Consider the following 19,189-nt stretch of genomic DNA (forward strand, 5'->3'; position numbering starts at 1 on the left):
ATTTATGTTTATGTATAATATCTTAAAATCATAATGTGCATGGTCACACTCTAATATAATTATATATATTTAATACAAACATATTAAGAATTTTACAATTTAAATGTATACTTTATTTACAGAATAAAAATATTTTACAATGAGAGTTTTCAAAAACCAAGCATTGTAGCATTTTTTCTTTTCTGTATACACGTACTTAAATGCATTTATACGTTTATTTATGAAATAATATAGGCACATTTATTTATAGTGTTCAAGAATTATATCAAAAAATTTTGATTTTCCATATTTGTTTTAAGGATATATCTTTTCGTAATGACATGTCTTTTTATGAAATTGGATCGACTCATATATATGACCTATTATAATTTTCAACGAGACTAATATTTAAATTGACATACTTGATTGTGTACATTTAAATTTGGATCAAATTTCTTGTTTGGAAGTTGTAAATGAAATGGATTTTGCACCAAATCCCACACAAATTTGAAGGTATCAAAATTGAAGATTTCAAATATGTAACAAGTGTTTTTTCTTTTTTTTTTTTATAATAATCTCAATATTGTTAATTCATTTAGACTAAAATTAAATAATATTTATACCGGATTAACCCATTAAAAAATAGAATGTTTAGAGCTAATATTTATTTTATTCAAAAGAATGTAACTCTCAATCTAACTTAAAAAAAAAAATATCAAAGTACTCGATTAAATCCAGTATTTTGACCCTCTCATTCTCTCTACCATCAAAATATTTTCTCAGCTCGCAATCATTGCATCTCAACTCCTCTCTATATGGGTGACTCTACATTTCTCTTTATTTCTCTCTTGCTTATGCTTTTCTCTATCAATAACTTTTATCTTCAAAGTACGATTATGCAATTATTGATTAGTTATTGCTCTTTTCTATTTTATGGTTTATCTTATATTGCATTTGAATAATCGGATTTTGATATATGCTTCATTCTTGTCTTTTTGAACAGTTTGATTTTCCATGTTTATCATATTTTTCTTATTATTGATTATGATTCAATACTTGTTATTTGTTTCAATTTTACTCAGGTTTTCTGAATATTTTACGATTATTATTAAATTTGTTATTGTTATAGAATACGAATAGATATGATATATTAAAGAAAATTTTAAATGATAGAAATATAAAAATTGAAATAAGGGTATCGAAAAAAAAAATCAAAACGTTTATAACAATTCAAATTTATATTTAATATTTTAAATTTTGAATGATAAAACTAAATCTTTTTAATTTGTTACAACTATAGCCAAGAGGATTAAATCAAATTTAGAAAAGGTAATGGTAAATTACAATACAGTTCTTCAAGTTTTATTTAACTAATAAAATAGTCCTTGAATACGTTTTTTATTACAACAATATTATTTTTTATTAATCTCATTATTTATCTCCTATTTTCACTTTTATATAATATCATAGATTATTAATAAAAACTTAAAATATGAAAAAAAAAACTTTACAATTTAAAACATATAATATTTTATTTTATTTAGAATATTACTAATAGAAAGTAAAATTTTTCAAATATACAATATATACACATAATTTATAATATTGAGTATAAATATTTAATAAAATATTTTAATATATATTATTTATATGTAATATTTTATATAATTTGAATTTAATTATAATAAATATTTATAATATATTTAATATTACATCTAATAAATATAAGATATATTTAATTTTAATTAAAAAATTATATATTTTATTAATAATATAAAATTTTAAAAACTATATTAAACTTTATCATTAACTTTTCTAAATTCAATCTAGTTCCTTAGCTAAAATCGAAAATGTTTGACTTTAATATTCAAGATTTAAAATATTAGATATAAATATAAATTACTATAAATATTTAGATTTTTTTATCCAATACTCTTTAAAATAATTATAAAGATAATCTTAAACACTTAATCTTATAATACTACAAAAAAAAAAAGTGAATTAGTGATAAAAAAAAGTTTAGTCGCTAAATGTTAATATTTAGTAGCTAATTACAAAATAGTGACTAATTAAAAGGTCTGTATTTAGTCCGTCACTAAAGTAATAGCGACCAAATGGCTAATGGTCGCTAAAATAATGATCAAACTGCAACAATTTATTTGTCGCTAATGGGATGCTAAATTTGGATTGATATAAAAATCCATGGTCGCTAATACTCGGTCGCCTTATGGTTGCCACTAGGTCAATAGTTGATTGCTAATAGGTCACTAAATAGGATTTTTGTTTGAACTCATAATGGTGGTTGAATCATCACTACATAAAATTGACACTATATGGTCACCAGAGAATCACTATTTAGTCGCTAAATAATAATTAAATCAAGTAAAATAATAATTTTTAGTTGGTAATTGAAATTTGATCACTGATTCATCATAAAAATGATTGATGCTTTGAAGGTAACTATTGCAATTATTTCCTGTTTTAATGAAAACCTATATATAATAGCAATATATATATTTCAATCCTTAATTTTACAATCTAAAATAAAAAAATTACTATAATTCAACATTCAAGATATAAATATAAGATAATACAATAATCGAAAAAGTCGTGAAAATATTGAAGTATTTAAAAAGTAAAATAACTTAATACAGTTTAGGAACAAATTTTTAACACCAATAAGTTTGCGTTAGAAACTGAGTGTTATTCTAATCCATATTTCTTCACGCATTTAAGTTAGTATGTGATTCTGAATCTACAGCTTTTAAACTTTTAAATGTCTTAATTTTCAGAAAAAGGAAAGGAAAAAATTAAAGAAAAGAAACAATAAAATATCAATATATAATCTAATTCTAGTTATTTTTTCTTTTTGCAATAAAAAAATTTGGATACTTACAAAAATCAAATCAACAATTGTTTTATTTAAAATGACAATCGTGCTTTTATGAGTCAAACAATAGATACTAAATTATGGCACCCATCATGTAAAACACAACTAATGAAAGCAGTCTGTAATATCCGGCTAGAGTCTGGCATCGGAATTCTACTGTTCGGTGGAAGTTAGGATGTTGAAACCCGCTAGAAGGGTAATAGATATGTTTTCCTAAAGAATTTATAGCAGGCTTGCTACAGGTCCCGGCGACCTTAAGTCGATCTGAATTCTAGCGCCGGTAGCGGTCCGGTTTCCGGGTCGTTACACAGTTAAAACCTATAGATCACATTCTTCTCTGATAAAAATAACTTCAAATCCCTAACATATAACTGCTGATATTTTTTGTCATCTTATTTATGTTATTAACTATTGAGTACACTAAAATCCTTTGAATTATATTAAAATTAAATTTAAAAAAAATTCAATAGTTAATCCTTAACTATACTTTAAACTAAAACACTATTAAACAAAAATAGAATTTTTATAAGGAAGCCACCACAAATGCATGTCTCAAAGTCAATTAAGTCGAAAATAAAAATTTATATTTATTTCTAAAACAACTATGAATTTTTTATTATCAAAAGATTATGTGAAATAGGACTTTTTAGACTCCATTAGAAGTTTTAATCAATGATGTTTGGTTAAGAAGAATTTCAGAAAATGATAGGTTAGAAGCCGGAAGTTCTTATTGAATTTTCGAAAATTAAAAAGTATCTCAAACAGTCAAAAAAAGTTTATTTATAATAACAAAAATCCTAATGAAAAAATTACGAAAAATTAAAAAAAAAAACAATTAAAATGCAAAATTAACCCTCTAAACGATGGAATTTCCACCTTGAACTTTATGATCAGATCTGTGGCCTTCGTCGCACTTTTAAAAGTTGTTCGTCTCGAAATTCCCTTTCCAAAAATCTATTGTGGGCCTCCAACGGATGTTAGGAGCAAAAGTTAGACCCATTCAAGTCTTCCATAAAATTCAAGACTAATTGATCCACATCATTCTCTTCCACTTGTAAAGAACTCGACCTCGACCTCGACCTCGACCTCGACCTCGAGTTGTCATCAGTAGGATAGTACTGAAATAGATCCGCCACGTTAAACGTCTTGAAATTTTCATATAATCTTAGAGGTCAAGAACATAGATATTATCATTAATCTTCTGAACAATCCAAAATGAACTAATTTTCTTTGGGTCAAGTTTTTTCTGTCCTCCACCACGCTCCTTGCCAAATACACCATAACTTGATTACCAATATTGAAAGACTTGAAACGCCTATATTTATCAGCCATAGTTTTATACTTGTCATTGGCTTTCATAAGACATTGTTGTACCTGTTGGAAAATGTCCGCATACTGTTTTGCCAAGTTATTTGCTGCAATACTACTATGAAAACCTGTAGGAAAGGCATTAAGATTAATTGTATGCGCTAAAATTTTCCTATACATGACTGCAAAGGGTAACATTTTTATAGAACTATGGACATAACTGTTGTAAGCAGATTCTGCTTGGGCAAGAGCAAGATCCTAAGCAGTTTTCTTATCACTGTAAATACAACGCAAAAAATTGCTAAGAGTGCAGTTAACCACTTTAGAAGAGAAGCAGTTGGTCATGAATTGTAAAGGTAATGTTTCAAGTTAATTTTTTTAACTTCTATATACCACAAAAAATAAGTTTTGTATGTAAATTATTTAGTTTGAACTAAACTAAAATGATGAAATTTGATTATTTTATTAAAAATATATTCAATCACCGATTAGTAATTTAAAAAAATATCGATTATCAATTACTTTGTGATATTCTCATCAACATTTTGTTTTAAATGCCTAAACCACATTTGTAGCTTTATTATAATGATTTACTATTGTTTCTTATTGAAAGTGTTTTAAAAGACTTTTACCAAGCCTATTAGAATGTATATTTTAATAACATATAAACAATCGGGTTTGTTAAGATCGCAACACGCGTACACGGAATTCGAAAAAGCTCTATGAGCCTTATTGTCTAGTCCAATCGAGTGGTAAAAAAATCTAACTTATGAGTTATGAGGATCACACCACCAACACCCTTGACTCTGTCAAAGTCCAAAACAGACGGCAGACCTCTTCAAAATTCATACCACAACAGGGTATTGAATACGAGTGTGACCGACTATAGTAATTGAATGGATCCACCTTAATATAGATCGGGTGAGGCGGGCACGATTTGATGAAACCAAGGTAGGATATCAACCTCCTACACACTGACTATCTCCTTGATCTATCATTGGAGTTATAGATGCACATGCGGTAAAATAGACTGACGTGACGCTCATGATAGGCAGGATATGAGCTAATCAACTCTGTATTTATTATCCAACTGTTCATCATTAACAAGCTGCCTGACACGTCTACACAAAAATATCTCTTCTCAATCTAATAGAACGTGACACAAAAATATCAAAACGATTAGGATATATAAACCTCTGATGTAATCCAAATTGGGGACATTTCTAATTTACGAACTCTCACTTAATTCACTGAACTTATTTTTCCTTAAAAACCCTTAACCTCTCAAAACTAAACATCTAGTCCATGAACTCTCATTTATTTCCTCATTTACTCTCCAAAAAATTGGTCTCGGTCCGTTTATTTTTTTCAGTAGATTAAACCCTCGTCCAAGTATTGTTTTTATTTTTTCAGTAGATTAATTTCTCGTCTAGGTATTATCATTTAATAATCCATTGAATCTCAATTAATTATATACTATTTAGTTGTAATTAAAATACTAATTCAATGGAGTAAAATTAATTTTATAAGATTTCATTTTGAAACATTAGTCTAACCAACTAAAATATTTATATTTTATTAATAATTTTCTATATGATGGTTTTATCATGATTGAGCCTCTATCTCTCTCATCATCTATTTATGCTATTGAAGGATTGAAGCTTCCAATTTGCTAAAGTGATGGGTTCAATGCGTGAGAGCTGCTTTTAAATTGGTTAAAATGGTGAGATTTATCTCTAAACTATATAATAAAGACTAAAAGTATTAAATTTCAACTTTCAGTTTAAAATTATTTTTAAATTATTATTAAAAGATCAAATAATAATAATAATAATTAATTGCCAATGTTTTAAAGTACGAGTCACGCTTGTTCAACCTACTTAAAATTATTAGACTTTTTAATAATAATTTAGAATAAATTTAAATTAAAAAATAAAATTTAATATTTTAATCCTTCTACATAGTTTATGGACAAATTTAATATTTTTGCACCTTTTAAATGTGAACCTACATATTTGAGTTATGTTGGATTTTTGCAGCAATTTAATCATAAATTATTATTAAAATATCAAATAAATTTATTATTTATTACAGTATGAGTCATGCTCTATTCAATCTATTTAATTTTATTTATATTTATTGATTTTTAATAATAGTTTAACGGTAAATTTAAACTAAAATAAAATTTGGTGTTTTTTACTCTTTTTGATGTATATTTTAAGACTAAATTTGATATTTTTGCCCTTCTAAATTTGAGGCTGCATGTTTGAATTTTATTGGACTTTTGCAAAGAGTAAAAAAAAATTATAGCTGAAATTATCATTAAAATATCAAATAAAATCATTATTTATTAAGGTTTTATAATGTAAACCAGACTTCATTCAATCTATTTGATATTATTTAGATTTATTTAGTTTTTTAAAGATAATTAAGAGCAAACCAGCCCTTGTTGCTCTTCTAAATTTGAGGCTGCATGTTTGAGTTGTGTTGGACCTTTGGAGCGGCCAGGGAAATTTTGGGCTTAACTTAATCTGACCCTCAGGAAGAGTACAAGAATTATGGGTTCCTTGAAGATCTAAGACTGGTCCAGTATGAGTTGAGATAAATGGGCCAAAGCAACCCATGAAGAAGTTTGAGTGTTGAACTTCTAGGCTTTTGGACCTTCTGTTGGCAGGAAATTCAATAGAGACGAATCATTGGGCCCTCAAAAAATTATAAATCAATAAAGAATTTTCTTAGTATTGTGAAAAATTTAATAAGATTTACAAAATAAAAAAATAACTTTTTTAAAAAATAAAATTATTATTTTTAAATATTTCTTTTATAAAAAAAGATTTTCCATTAACTAATTTTTTATTCATACTATTTTTTTTTTAAATGAATCAACCGCTAAAAAAGTGTATAAAAACATAATTATTTAACCATGATTATGAACTCCTAGTTTACCTTGCACACATTGACATTAATACTTGATAATATGAGATCTAGAAAATAGAATTTTACAGAGGTTTTGTGAACTTAGAAAAAACTTGTCCCTAGAGGAGAGTATCTCCTCCCTTTTATCCTCTTTCTTCTTCTTCACGCGAGATGTCCTCTCCGCTATAGGACCACTTATCTCTTGGTGTAAGTCCGTACGTAGGGACAACCCCATGCCCCTCTCTGTGTCAGGCAAGCATTTAATTCCCTTCGGCGCGTGAGAAAACAGGACTGCGAAATGACTGGACCGGTAGTCTTTTCTTCTTGTGACTGGATTTGAGGGAAAAGAATAAAAACCTAGAAAAGAGCTGGCTTTAAGGCTGAAATGAGCTGAGCCGGTCTGAGTGAGTGACTTAAATAGGAGGCCAATCAGGAGGATGAACGGGTTGAACCTGACTTATTCGGGAGTTTAAGAGCCTCCTGATTGTGAACTGCTACTATAGGCTCGGACTCGTAATGGGATGGAGAAATCTAGCGGTCATCAATTCTGATATTTATTTTTTTTTAAGATGACAGTGTAATAATAATACTGAATTGAATAAAAAGCTTAAAAGAAAAAAAAAGAAAATATAGAATCATGGTTAATTGATTTTATCCTGAACTTTTAATCGGAAAAAAAAAAAAAAAAAAAAACACTTGGGTCTGAGGGTTTGACCTGCCGACAACCGATGCGCTCTTCCCATGTTCATGCGCCTGATGCTGTTAAATTATGGTGGTTGAGCTATCTCGTCCAACTTCTCCAGCGCCTGGAGCAGTTCTAAGTTGGCTCAATAATTAACTATTTCCCTTCATTTATTTAAAATATATATATATATATACGAACAAATATTTTTTTATAAAAAATACATATAAAAGAAAATAAATTTATCCTTTTAACTAAATATTAAATGTCTATAATTTTGTATATTTATTTCAAGAGATGTGTTGTAATTTTGAGCTTTGGATCCTTGAATGGGTTTCAACTTCATATCCTAAACACAATCATGGCTTCATGGGACCATTATATCCATGCACGTGAATTCCTATACGTGAATTCCATAGTATAAGTAAAAATATTAAAAGTCCCCACTTTCCAATTTAAAAGCAACTTCAATTAAAGACTCACACTCCTGAAATGTCAATTGCAAAAATGGTCCCAAATGGGAGTGATGAGTGAAAAAGAAACCCTAATCTCACCTTTCCTTATTCTGAATCTGGTCCCTCTCACATACTGCTTTCCTTCAGATGCTCCTTTGGTTGAAAGGGCACTGTCCAAACTCAGTAGTCTTCACTTGCATCACACAATAAACAGAGAGAGAGAGTGAGAGGAGCCGACAAAGACAAAAGACCTACAGGAACAAGGCTTGTTTACAGCCTGTAAAGGAAAATTAAATTGAAGAACAGCCAGAAGATGATGTCCCCACCTGCCCTACAATATACAGAAACAGCCATAAAATTCCAAGAATCAATGAATACACAGCTTATTTTCTTACCCTCCAAACACACTCCAACAGTCACATACTCCTACTTGAAAATCAGACACACTCCACCACTTTCATTTGCAAAGCAGTAATTTTAATTTATTAACGATTGCCATATCCATTTCCAATTGGCATTTCTTTTTCTTTATTGCACATTAAAATAGAACAAATATCGACCTGAACTCAGTTAATTAAAAAATTAAAAAAGAAAGTGTGAAAACAATTTCTTTTTTCAATTGTAAAGATGGGTATTGAAAGTATCTCCTTAATTAATATTACATTAACATACTTTAATAATAAATAATTAAAAATAATTAAGCAATTTATTTTTTCAAAAGGAGCTTTTTGACTTGCCAACTACAATCCTAAATGGATCAAGAGGCATAAAAAGATTTTAATTCATTAAAAAGAATGATAAATAAAGAAATAAGATCAAACTAAAAGGGAAAAAGTTTATTTAATTACTATTATAATCCAAAACAGATTCTTTACTTGAAGATTAAGTAGACTTAATCTTCAATTACAGAATTTATAAATATAAAAATAACAGTTTGCTAAATCTGGTGATAAATGCATTTGAATAAATCTGAGACCATAAATCTGAAAGGTCTCAAGTTCTACTCCCCTAATCCCCAATCTCCAATTCCCATTTCAAAAAGAAAAAAAGATAACAGTTTAAACGATAATAAATCACTTATAGAAATAATAATTCACTTGCATGAGATCTAGATCCAGATCAAGGACAAGCATATAGACAACAAATAACAGAAAAGCAGAAAAATGATGTAGGCAAACTCCGTCAGCTACAGATTGAACAAAGCGCATCAAATTATAAATTCTCATCTTCCCACAGTAATAACAGGTGTCCATATCTAATCAACAAATTGATAGCCAAAAAATTTCAAAAAATGGATGCTTCTACGCGGAATGATGCTAAACGAGACATTTAAGTTTGATGAAAAAGAAAGAACAATATTTGAAGGTCATCTAATATCAATATACAGCTTAGCATCAACCAGAAAACTAATTAGGAATTCCTCTTTATCTAACATTTAAGGCAACATAGAACCTCAAACGTGAGAAATCAAATATGATACTCTGTTTATTCCACCACAGGAACGATCACAAGGTTGAGACCAGAAATCTAATTAGGCAATATCAGATGTACGAGGTTAAGAACAGAGAATAATCATCAAAGGTTATATTGCAATCACAGCCTACAAATTACAAAAGCTCACAAATTGATTACCATAAATCTCAAAGTTTAAAACACAAATTCTATTAAATAACTTGACCTGAAAATCCACAAAATCTACTACCTTCAGAGGAAACTTGCACATCATACCAGAACCATCTGCTGGTAATCATAGAAAGCAAACAAGCTCCATTACTTTCTGCATCATGTTCACCAACTTAATAAGTCAAATGAAATGCTAAATAGAATTGCAGGTAAACCCCTTCTTGCTCACAACATGCAATCAGTTCTTGCTGGCAACCGTCGGAAGAAATTGAGTGGCACTGAAGGAAGCCTGTGGCGAAACCTGGGATGTCTCAACATATAAAATCCAGTGAGAAGTGCAACAACTTGGAAAGGAGTAACATACAGAACAATGGCAGCCAGCAAGCAAAATATCACAAACAGAGCTGTGGCCCTCGGATCTCGCCAGCTCAGCAAAGATTGCAGTCTCTCCCCTTGAGTGGCCAAATCTCCAACCACAGTCTGAATCCTCCCGGCAATACTTCTCAACCGATCATATCTCATCCTTACAATATCAGGAGGACGAGAAGTTGGGAATGTATCAAACTCTTCATCAAGCTCATCAGGATGTGTGGTCTCTGCATGTGATAGACGAGTGTCCATGTGAGGAGGATGCCTTGGCCTCCATCTATAATACCAAACGCCAATCAGGAAGAGATACAGGAAGATTGTAGGTAAGATAAGCTCTGGATAGAGCACTAGTATTATAAACAATATGTGAATCAGCACCGTGGTGATGGGGTTTTTCCAATTACAAATCTGATCAAACCATTTGCCAACCGTTATTAACCCATTCAAAACCCCCATGATTCTGAAAAAGTTAGCTTTGCTTCTTCTCATGCTCCACATGTGAGATCCCACGTCGAGCATGTATTCAACAACCTCCTTTCTTAATGGTGGCTCGGCTCGGCTCAATCTCATGGAAACAATCAGAGTGGCCTGGTGCCTCAAACTATCAAGCTGGCTAACCGTAAGTGGATGGAGATAGTGCATCTTAGGCAGCAAAGGATGCGAGTACATGTGCATCATATTGAGCAAAGATGAGCATGTGAAACGGACTGCCAAATGAATTTCACCCATCTTCTTCACACCACTAGGATGCAGGACCAGGAGAGGATAAGAGTGTGTGTAAACCCGATCAGTCTCAAGTGTGGAAAGACGGATTCGTACTTTACCAATCCTTGCATCTCTGGTTGTTCCAGACTTGTCTCCTCCATGTAAATGACAATTATCAAATACCCCAATAGTAATCACAGTACAGGGATCAAAAACCTCCCAGGTATATTGTTCATTCCATTTGGGCATGAAACTGTCAATGATGGTACGTGTACGAATCCATTTCTGGCCATACTTCGCCACACAGTAAGAATCAGTTGTTCCCCGACCATCCTTTGTCTTCATGGGCATCAATCCCTGTGCATTGAGAATACCCAATTCAAGTACCCCAATACTCTGTTTCCACAACTGTTTTGCTGTAGGCCGAAGATCACTACTATAGTGTGTTGATTCATCCAGAACATGATAACCACCCTCCAGACAGATTCTCATGTGAATCCTGCTGGCAAACTTAATTTCTTTCTTCTTTTCCCCTTCCACAACAACATGTTTCTCCAGATTAAACCACCTGGTATTAACAGGTCTGTGATCAAGCCTCCTGTCCACATACTGCAAACGAATTTCACATCTCCCCAATACTTCATCCTTGTTAGGTGCAACTCTGTCTTCCACACTCAAGATTAAGGGCTCCTCAAATGGTTCTGCCGCTACAAACATAAGGTCCTCATTCCACATAGGATTGATACTCCTACTAGGAGAAATTCTTGTTCTCAAGGCCTGACTTCCCAGGATAGCCTTCACAAAAACTTCTGGATACCGACCTTTATCACTTGGTTGGAGGTCTTGAGCTTCAATGACGTTGACCCTCAAATACCACAGTTTTGGTGAGAGATATACCTTTGAACAAATATTGGCAAGACCATCTGCTCCACTTACAGAAGCTGCATCAGAATGCCAAGCTTCCGGAAAAGCTTCATCCGCCTGTGTACCCATCCAGACTGCTAACATGATTTCCCCTTTAACTTTATCTCCTTTCCTGTCCTCCAATCTATACCACTGTGGTGCCAACGGACTATCTGGTGGTACACGTTTTGGTATCTCATTCAAATCAAACAAAACACGACCCATGAAATCATCCTTCACAAAGTCTTTATCTTTGACAGTTACCTCAAGCACTGAGGCCTGAATACGATCCTTTGAGAATGCAAACACCTGGTTCCACTCAGGGTTGGACTTCTTCTCAAAATGCCGAGTGGTACCTTTGTAGTTTCCAAGCCTAACTTCCGCATAAGGGTCACAGCTACCTGTAACATCTTTACCAGGCAAGTCCTTGGCCTTAACAACGCGCACATAGAGATATTGCATCTGCTCAACAAGATCATAGGTGCTTGTGAGCTTGTCACCCGAGATCTTTCCCCCTCCCAGATGGGGTTTGGTCTCCTTCAATACAAATTCTTCTGGCGGAGGCCTCTGCATCTTGTGGGTTCAATTGAAAGTGACGACCAAATTGCAATAAGTATATATAAATATATATATTTTTCTTCAAGTTGAACACTTTGACGTTCTGATGGTCCAGGTACTGAACCGAGTTTGAATTCAAAGTATTTTAAAAACCCTGAAAGGAAAGGAATTAGAACTTCAAATTAGCCGTTACAAAATGCGACGCCAGGCAACCTAAACTCGTGGGAGAACTGAAAAATAGGAAAGTAATCTAAACGTTTCAAAGAATTAAAATATATAATTTTTTTTTAAAAAAAAAATTCCCTGAAAGGATAACTATCAGTGAGAAAAGTGTTAAAAATAGATAACAAGAAGTAGAAAGTAACACTGATAATACAAACAAATCTTCAGTTAAAGAAAGGACTTGCCAAACCTACTTGCAGAGAAATCTTCAAATCCTCAGATCTGAAAGCTTAAACCCTGCAAAAATGAAATTGAAAAAGTCACAAAAGCAAGATATAACCAAAAAAAAAAAGAGTAACAGATAAGAGAGTAATAAGAGTAATGTGAACTAATTCTTGGTTTGATTGCCGAGAAAATGCAGGAATGTCTTTAGAAAAAAAGAAGTTTATTCCTCCGATTTTAAATTTCATCTAACAACCAAAGACGACTCCTGTCGCCTACTATATATATATAACAAGGTATTGAGATTGTTTTGTTTCATTTGCTTTGCCAACACAGATAGTAAAACAGGCTAACCAGAGATGAGATTTTTGAAAGCTTTCTCTTCGATTTTCTCGAGAACCATACAGAAAACCCAAGTTTGAAAACAACCGAAAAAGAAAGTCACATTACAAGTTTGAAAGCAAAAACAACACAGTAGCATGTAAAGGAGAAAAGAAAACGACGTAAGAGAAAGGAAATAAAATGCAAAGCCATTGATTACCACAAGATGACGAAGAAGAAGAATATGTAGAAGTTGAGTGAAGATCGAAAAATGGGTATCAGAAACCCTTTCCCCAATTGCATGTACTCGAACACAGACACACTGTCTTTCTTCACTTTGGAGAGTGAGAGAGAGAAAATATAAGAAATAGCAGAATTTAGGAGAGAGAAAGACAATTGGAGAGAATATGGGATGGCATGTTTGTGCTTTTGCTTTTTTTTTCTTTTTTTTTTAATATATATATATATTTATTTATTTTAATTGGATCTCAAGAATCTGCTAGAATTTACACGACTCTGAGTCCCACTACTCGGTATATTCTTACATTAATTTAATTTATATTAATCTCCAATTATTTTTGAAAAATAATATATATATATAAAATAATTTTTTATATTTATAAAAATATTTTTCATAAAAAAATATTTTTAAAAATAAATTATTTTTATTATTCAATTTTAATGTGTTTAAATATATAATTCATTTAAAATAAAATGAATTTTGTTGGTATGGATGGAGAATTCAATTCAAAATGCTAGTTTCCTTTGCAAAATATATTTATGTATTTATTACTGCATTCAAATTCTTTTTTGCTTATTAAATTGAAACTACAAATATTTTGGTTGTATTTTGAGTTGTCCGTATCTATAGCTATGGTATATCTTTATGTGTATATATTTGTTTATGTACACGTATGTTCACATCTATGTTTGCACTTATTCTTATTGACGTATTTATATAATTTATTTTTGAAGAAATTATTTTTTTATTTTTAAAATATAATATAATTAACAGATTTATCTCTTTAATTTTAAACTCAACACATCAATTTTCAAATTTTAATTCTATCTAAATTTAAAATTCATCAGTTTAAAAATTATATTAAATCAATAATAATCTAATTAAAAATAAAATAAAATATAATTTTAAAAATACTCTTATTTTCCTTTTTTTTTTCTTGTGCTCTTTCTCTTCTCTCTACACTTTTAAATGTTCTCTTGAACCAATCTCTCTTTCTTTCTTCTATAGTCATCACCAGCTCATCATTATCGTCTTCGTCGTTACCACCACCGAAGGAGAAGCCCTTCTCATGGGAGTAAAAGTACCCTCGTCATCTCCATTGCCTTTTATTGTAACCATGAAAAAGTTCACATCATTGCTGCCCTCAATATCGTCACTCGAAAAAGCACTTCTTATTATATTGCTACCTTCATTGAAGACACAAAACCTCATCGTCACTGCTAACTGCCTTCATCAAAGCCTCGAAGAAACTCTCATTATCGACGCGAGTGATAGTAATAGCATGAGTGGGAGGCACAGTTAACGGCAGATGACAAGAATAACGAGCGATGGGCGATAGCGCGGTGATAGTGGATAACAAACGATAGAGAGATTAATAAAATCAAATAGATGAACAAGCACTAAGAACACCACGAGCAAACAATGACATAAAAGACTTTTGAATTTGACAAAATTAAATTTAAAATATTGAAGTATTAGATTATAAAAAAGATAATTCTGTCATTTTTATTGTCGTTAACGATATTTTTGACGAAAAGATTTCAAATTTTAATATAATTAAATTTCATGAACTGAAATATTGAGTTTTATTGATAAATTTATTAATTATATTATATATGAAAAAAAATTTTATATTTCTCTCTTTCCTTTTTTAAGTTTTTATTTATGTGGTAATTCTATGTTTGTACTTGTTTATGTTAAGTGTATATTTGTGTTTATTGTATCTAAGCCTATGTATGTAGATATATACACATATATCTAAATGTGTGTTTATATTTAAATCTATAGATGTTTGTTTATATGCTTAGTTATAAATATTTATAAACCTATTATTAGGGTGAATTATATTTAATTTAAATCGAAAAAATCAATTGAATTAATTTAAAATTTTAATGTAACTTATTTATTTATTTTAATTTAGTTTGATTTTATTTTTAATTTTAAAAATTTTAATTATTTTAATTTAATATGATTTTAATTAAAAAATTTCAAAAAAAAATTTCAAAAAGTTAGATGGAATCGATTTGTAAAGATAATATATTATTTTTAATAATATAAAGATATTAAATTATAATTAAAATTAAAATATATTAACTAAATTTTAAAATATTAAAAATAAAATATAAAAAATAAAAATTCTAAATAAACTGAATTGAAATTTAATTTAATTTTTATTTAAAATTAATTTAATTTATTTTTTATAAATATTAAAATTTTAATTTTTCATTTATTTAATTTCATTTAGGGTAAACTATAATTTAGTCCCTCTGGTTTAGTGAAATGTAACCTTTCGTCCCTCTGTTTTAAAAAACCTTCAATTTAGTCACTGTGATTTTTAAAAACTATGCCATTAGTCCCTCCCGTTAGATTTTCAGTTAAATCACCGTTAATTTTAGTTAAAAAGACTAAAATACCCATTTTCTCTCATTCTCCTTCCTCTTCCTCTTCTTCTTCTTCTCCTTCCCGATCTCCTTCTTCTGCTTATTTTTCTTCTTCTCTTTTCCGATCTTCTTCTTCTTCTTCACTTGTTCCTTTGCCTTTCTTTCCTCTCTTCTTCAACATGTTAATGGTCTCATGCTCAACACAAGCACCGTACTTCTTCTCCAGAAACAATGCAGCCTTGGTAACAAGACAATTAGAAAATGGAGATTGGTCATTGTTCATGACTATTGGCAAAGCTGCTTGGCGTTCTTCTTGAACCGTGTTTCTAGTTTGTTGAGTCTCATGGAATCGTAGCTTTAACCATTGGATAATAGACTCTTTCAGTTCTCTTTCCATTTGGTCATTATCTCCCAACCAACCAATAAGCTCTTCAAACTCTTAATCAGTTTCATATGAAACCCATGGTGAGCATGTAGGAATACTATCATTTGGATTAAACATGAATGGAAAACAAGCTCTTGACCCTTCCGAATCCAAAAAAGTGTTCATGCCAAGTGAAGCAGAATGCTTGAAAATTGAAACATTGTCTGATAGGCCCTTATGATCTGATATTTTCCTGAGCCGCAAAGTCAAACTCCCATCAGCAACAACCCGAGCATGCCCAGCAGGTGTAGCAGAAGCCCAATACAAACGACCTATAGAATCACTGCCCAGAAACTCCCTCCGCGTAGCTTGCTTTAGAAGTTGTGATTCTATGCTGGTAATCAGATTCTGCAGATGAAGAATGTCATCCTTAATGGTGCTCAACTCAGGACAATATGCTTGTGACTCTTTCAAAGCAACAGAAGGCACATTCTCCACATCCTGAATATTCATGTCTGATGAGAGAGAAGGTCCTGGATGATCTAAAGGAGTTGAAGAGTTTTTCCCAACATGTTCTTGCATGTTATTATGGTGGCAAATTTCACCCGTGTGCTCAGTTACTTGTTGCAGCCAGAAATTCTTCCCTACACTTAAGATTTTTCAATTCCATTGATAATGACCGCAATTTCTGCTGCAATTCAGTTGTAGTTTCCACGCACTGCTCAAGGTGCTGACGAACAAGAGCAGAGTTGAGTAATTCATCACAAAGGAACTTAAGAAGAAAGGAGATCGGAAAAGAGAAGAAGAAGGAGATCGGAAAAGAGAAGAAGAAGAAGAAGAAGAAGAAGAAGAAGAAGAAGAAGAAGAAGAAGAAGAAGAAGCAAAAGAAGGAGATCGGGAAGGAGAAGAAGAAGAAGAAGAAGAGGAAGAAGAAGAAGGAGATCGGAAAAGAGAAGAAAATCGGAAAAGAGAAGAAGAAAAATAAGCAGAAGAAGGAGATCGGGAAGGAGAAGAAGAAGAAGAAGAGGAAGGGGAAGGAGAAGGAGAGAGAATGGATATTTTAGTCTTTTTAACTAAAATTAACGGTGATTTAACTGAAAATCTAACGGGAGGGACTAACGGCATAGTTTTTAAAAATCACAGTGACTAAATTGAAGATTTTTTAAAACAGAGGGACGAAAGGTTATATTTCACTAAACCAGAGGGACTAAATTATAGTTTACCCTTTCATTTAATTTTAAATTGAAACGGTTGCTTGTACCTATTATGCTGATAAAAGTGAGAATTTTTAAAATTTAAAATTTCAATTACCAAGAAAAATTTAGTTTAATTATATTAAATTTCATAAAATTCATCAAATTTCGAGATTTCCAATATCATATACACAAGGGGAAGACTTATGCTACGCACGCACGGTACTAATTTTTAAATTTAATTTTTATTTTTTATTATATTCCAAATTTACATGAGCTTCTAAATAATTACTAAATATTATATATTTAAAAATATTATATATTTTTTAAAATTTATGGACTAATAAATGAGTTGTTTTATTAAATAATATTTTTCCTTAAATTAACTTTAAAATAGATATATAAGAAAAGTAACTTATTTGAATGTAATTTTATGTATTATAATTGATTATAATTTATTAATTTATTATTTAATTTAGACCAATTAATCTAAATAATTCAAACATTAATATTTATATTCTAAACTTTTGATCTTAATAATTAAATTAAATATTTAAAATTTATTATGTTTTATCCAACAATTCAAATTAATTTTAATTAAAATTTGAGATTACTGCTTTATCATTTTATTTTGGTATTTTTATTATTTTTTAATTTATATTTTCTATTTATTGGCTAAAATAATTCAAATATTTTATGAATCCAAATTAGTATTCCAACTTTTTAGTTTATTAGATAAAATAATCTAAATTTTTAAAAAAATTTATAATTATATCTCAATTTTTTAATATTGAATAGTTGTTAAAATAATTATTAAAAATGGATGAATAATTTTTTTTTTTCTAAACTAATTTTTTTTAATTATTATTATTTTTTCTTTATCGCCCCTCTAAATATTTAGATTTTATTATTTCTTTTACAACTAAAGTTGCAAAGAAAGTCTCTTATCAATTTAATTTTTTTTCCTATGTCGATACTTTACTCAATGATACCGTGGCTGATATTTTCTATATTTTAATAATTATATTTGTATACTTTAAAATTTAAATATTATAATATAAATTTATGAAAATATTTGATTTATTTTATTTAATAGTTAAAAAGGTTAGAATATAAATGTAAAAGTAGGTGAAAACTTTTGATTATTTTATTTAAAAATTAAAAATATAATTAATTAAAAAATAATTAAAAAATTAAGTGGATGACAACGTTTTTAAATTCTAATCAAAATTAATTTAAAGATAAATTTTAAAATTTTGATTTAATTATTTAAAATTTAAAATTTAAAATATAATAGTAAGTTAATCATAAAGTTTTGATTATTTGAATTAATAATCCTTTAATTTATTTCCTTTTTAAAATATATTATGAGTCAGTGATTCAAAAATATGATCAGTTTTTTTGGAATTAAATGATTTTTTTTTAATTATAAGGATTTGTACAATTGAGTTAACATTGAATTATTAATGGAATAAATTAATTATTTGAAGTTTGAGTAAAAATTCTAAATATTTATATTAATTTATATTTATATTCATAATTTTAAAATAAAATTAAATATTTTTATTTGTAAAAATTATAATCAAGAATAATAAATTAATTTTTTAAAAAATAGCAATAAATTATAATATAATTTTTAAATTTTATATTAATAAAATATACAATTTTTTAATTTAATTTTTATATTAAAAATAAATATATTTTATATTTTTATATATAATAATAATAAATATATTATATATAGTAAATATTTATTATAAATAACTTTTTATTATATACAATATTATCCATAAATATTTCACTAACCCTCCATTTGACATTAAAATTTTATAAAAATTAAATTTAATTGATTGTTTCAATAATTTTTTAAAAAAATTTAAAATTTTACATCATTTCACGAATTCATTTAAATTTTTT

General features: G+C 29.3%; 1 protein-coding gene across 1 annotated transcript; it reads right to left on the bottom strand.

Annotated features, from left to right (window-relative positions):
* Nucleotides 1-9,785: 9,785 nt before the first annotated feature.
* On the bottom strand, nt 9,786-13,517 carry LOC110608110 (FT-interacting protein 3). The gene is made up of 3 exons (XM_043960405.1): nt 13,314-13,517; nt 12,805-12,847; nt 9,786-12,542 (listed from the first exon to the last, which is right to left on the bottom strand). The coding sequence occupies exon 3, from the start codon at nt 12,401-12,403 to the stop codon at nt 10,079-10,081; it is 2,325 nt and encodes a 774-aa protein (XP_043816340.1). The 5' UTR covers nt 12,404-12,542; nt 12,805-12,847; nt 13,314-13,517; the 3' UTR covers nt 9,786-10,078.
* Nucleotides 13,518-19,189: the final 5,672 nt, after the last annotated feature.

Source organism: Manihot esculenta, chromosome 9, assembly GCF_001659605.2.
Source record: "Manihot esculenta cultivar AM560-2 chromosome 9, M.esculenta_v8, whole genome shotgun sequence".
Taxonomy (NCBI): domain Eukaryota; kingdom Viridiplantae; phylum Streptophyta; class Magnoliopsida; order Malpighiales; family Euphorbiaceae; genus Manihot; species Manihot esculenta.

Coding starts and splice junctions, on each gene's coding strand:
- LOC110608110 (XM_043960405.1), bottom strand. CDS start 12,403: ATGCAGAGGCCTCCGCCAGAAGAATTTGTATTGAAGGAGACCAAACCC.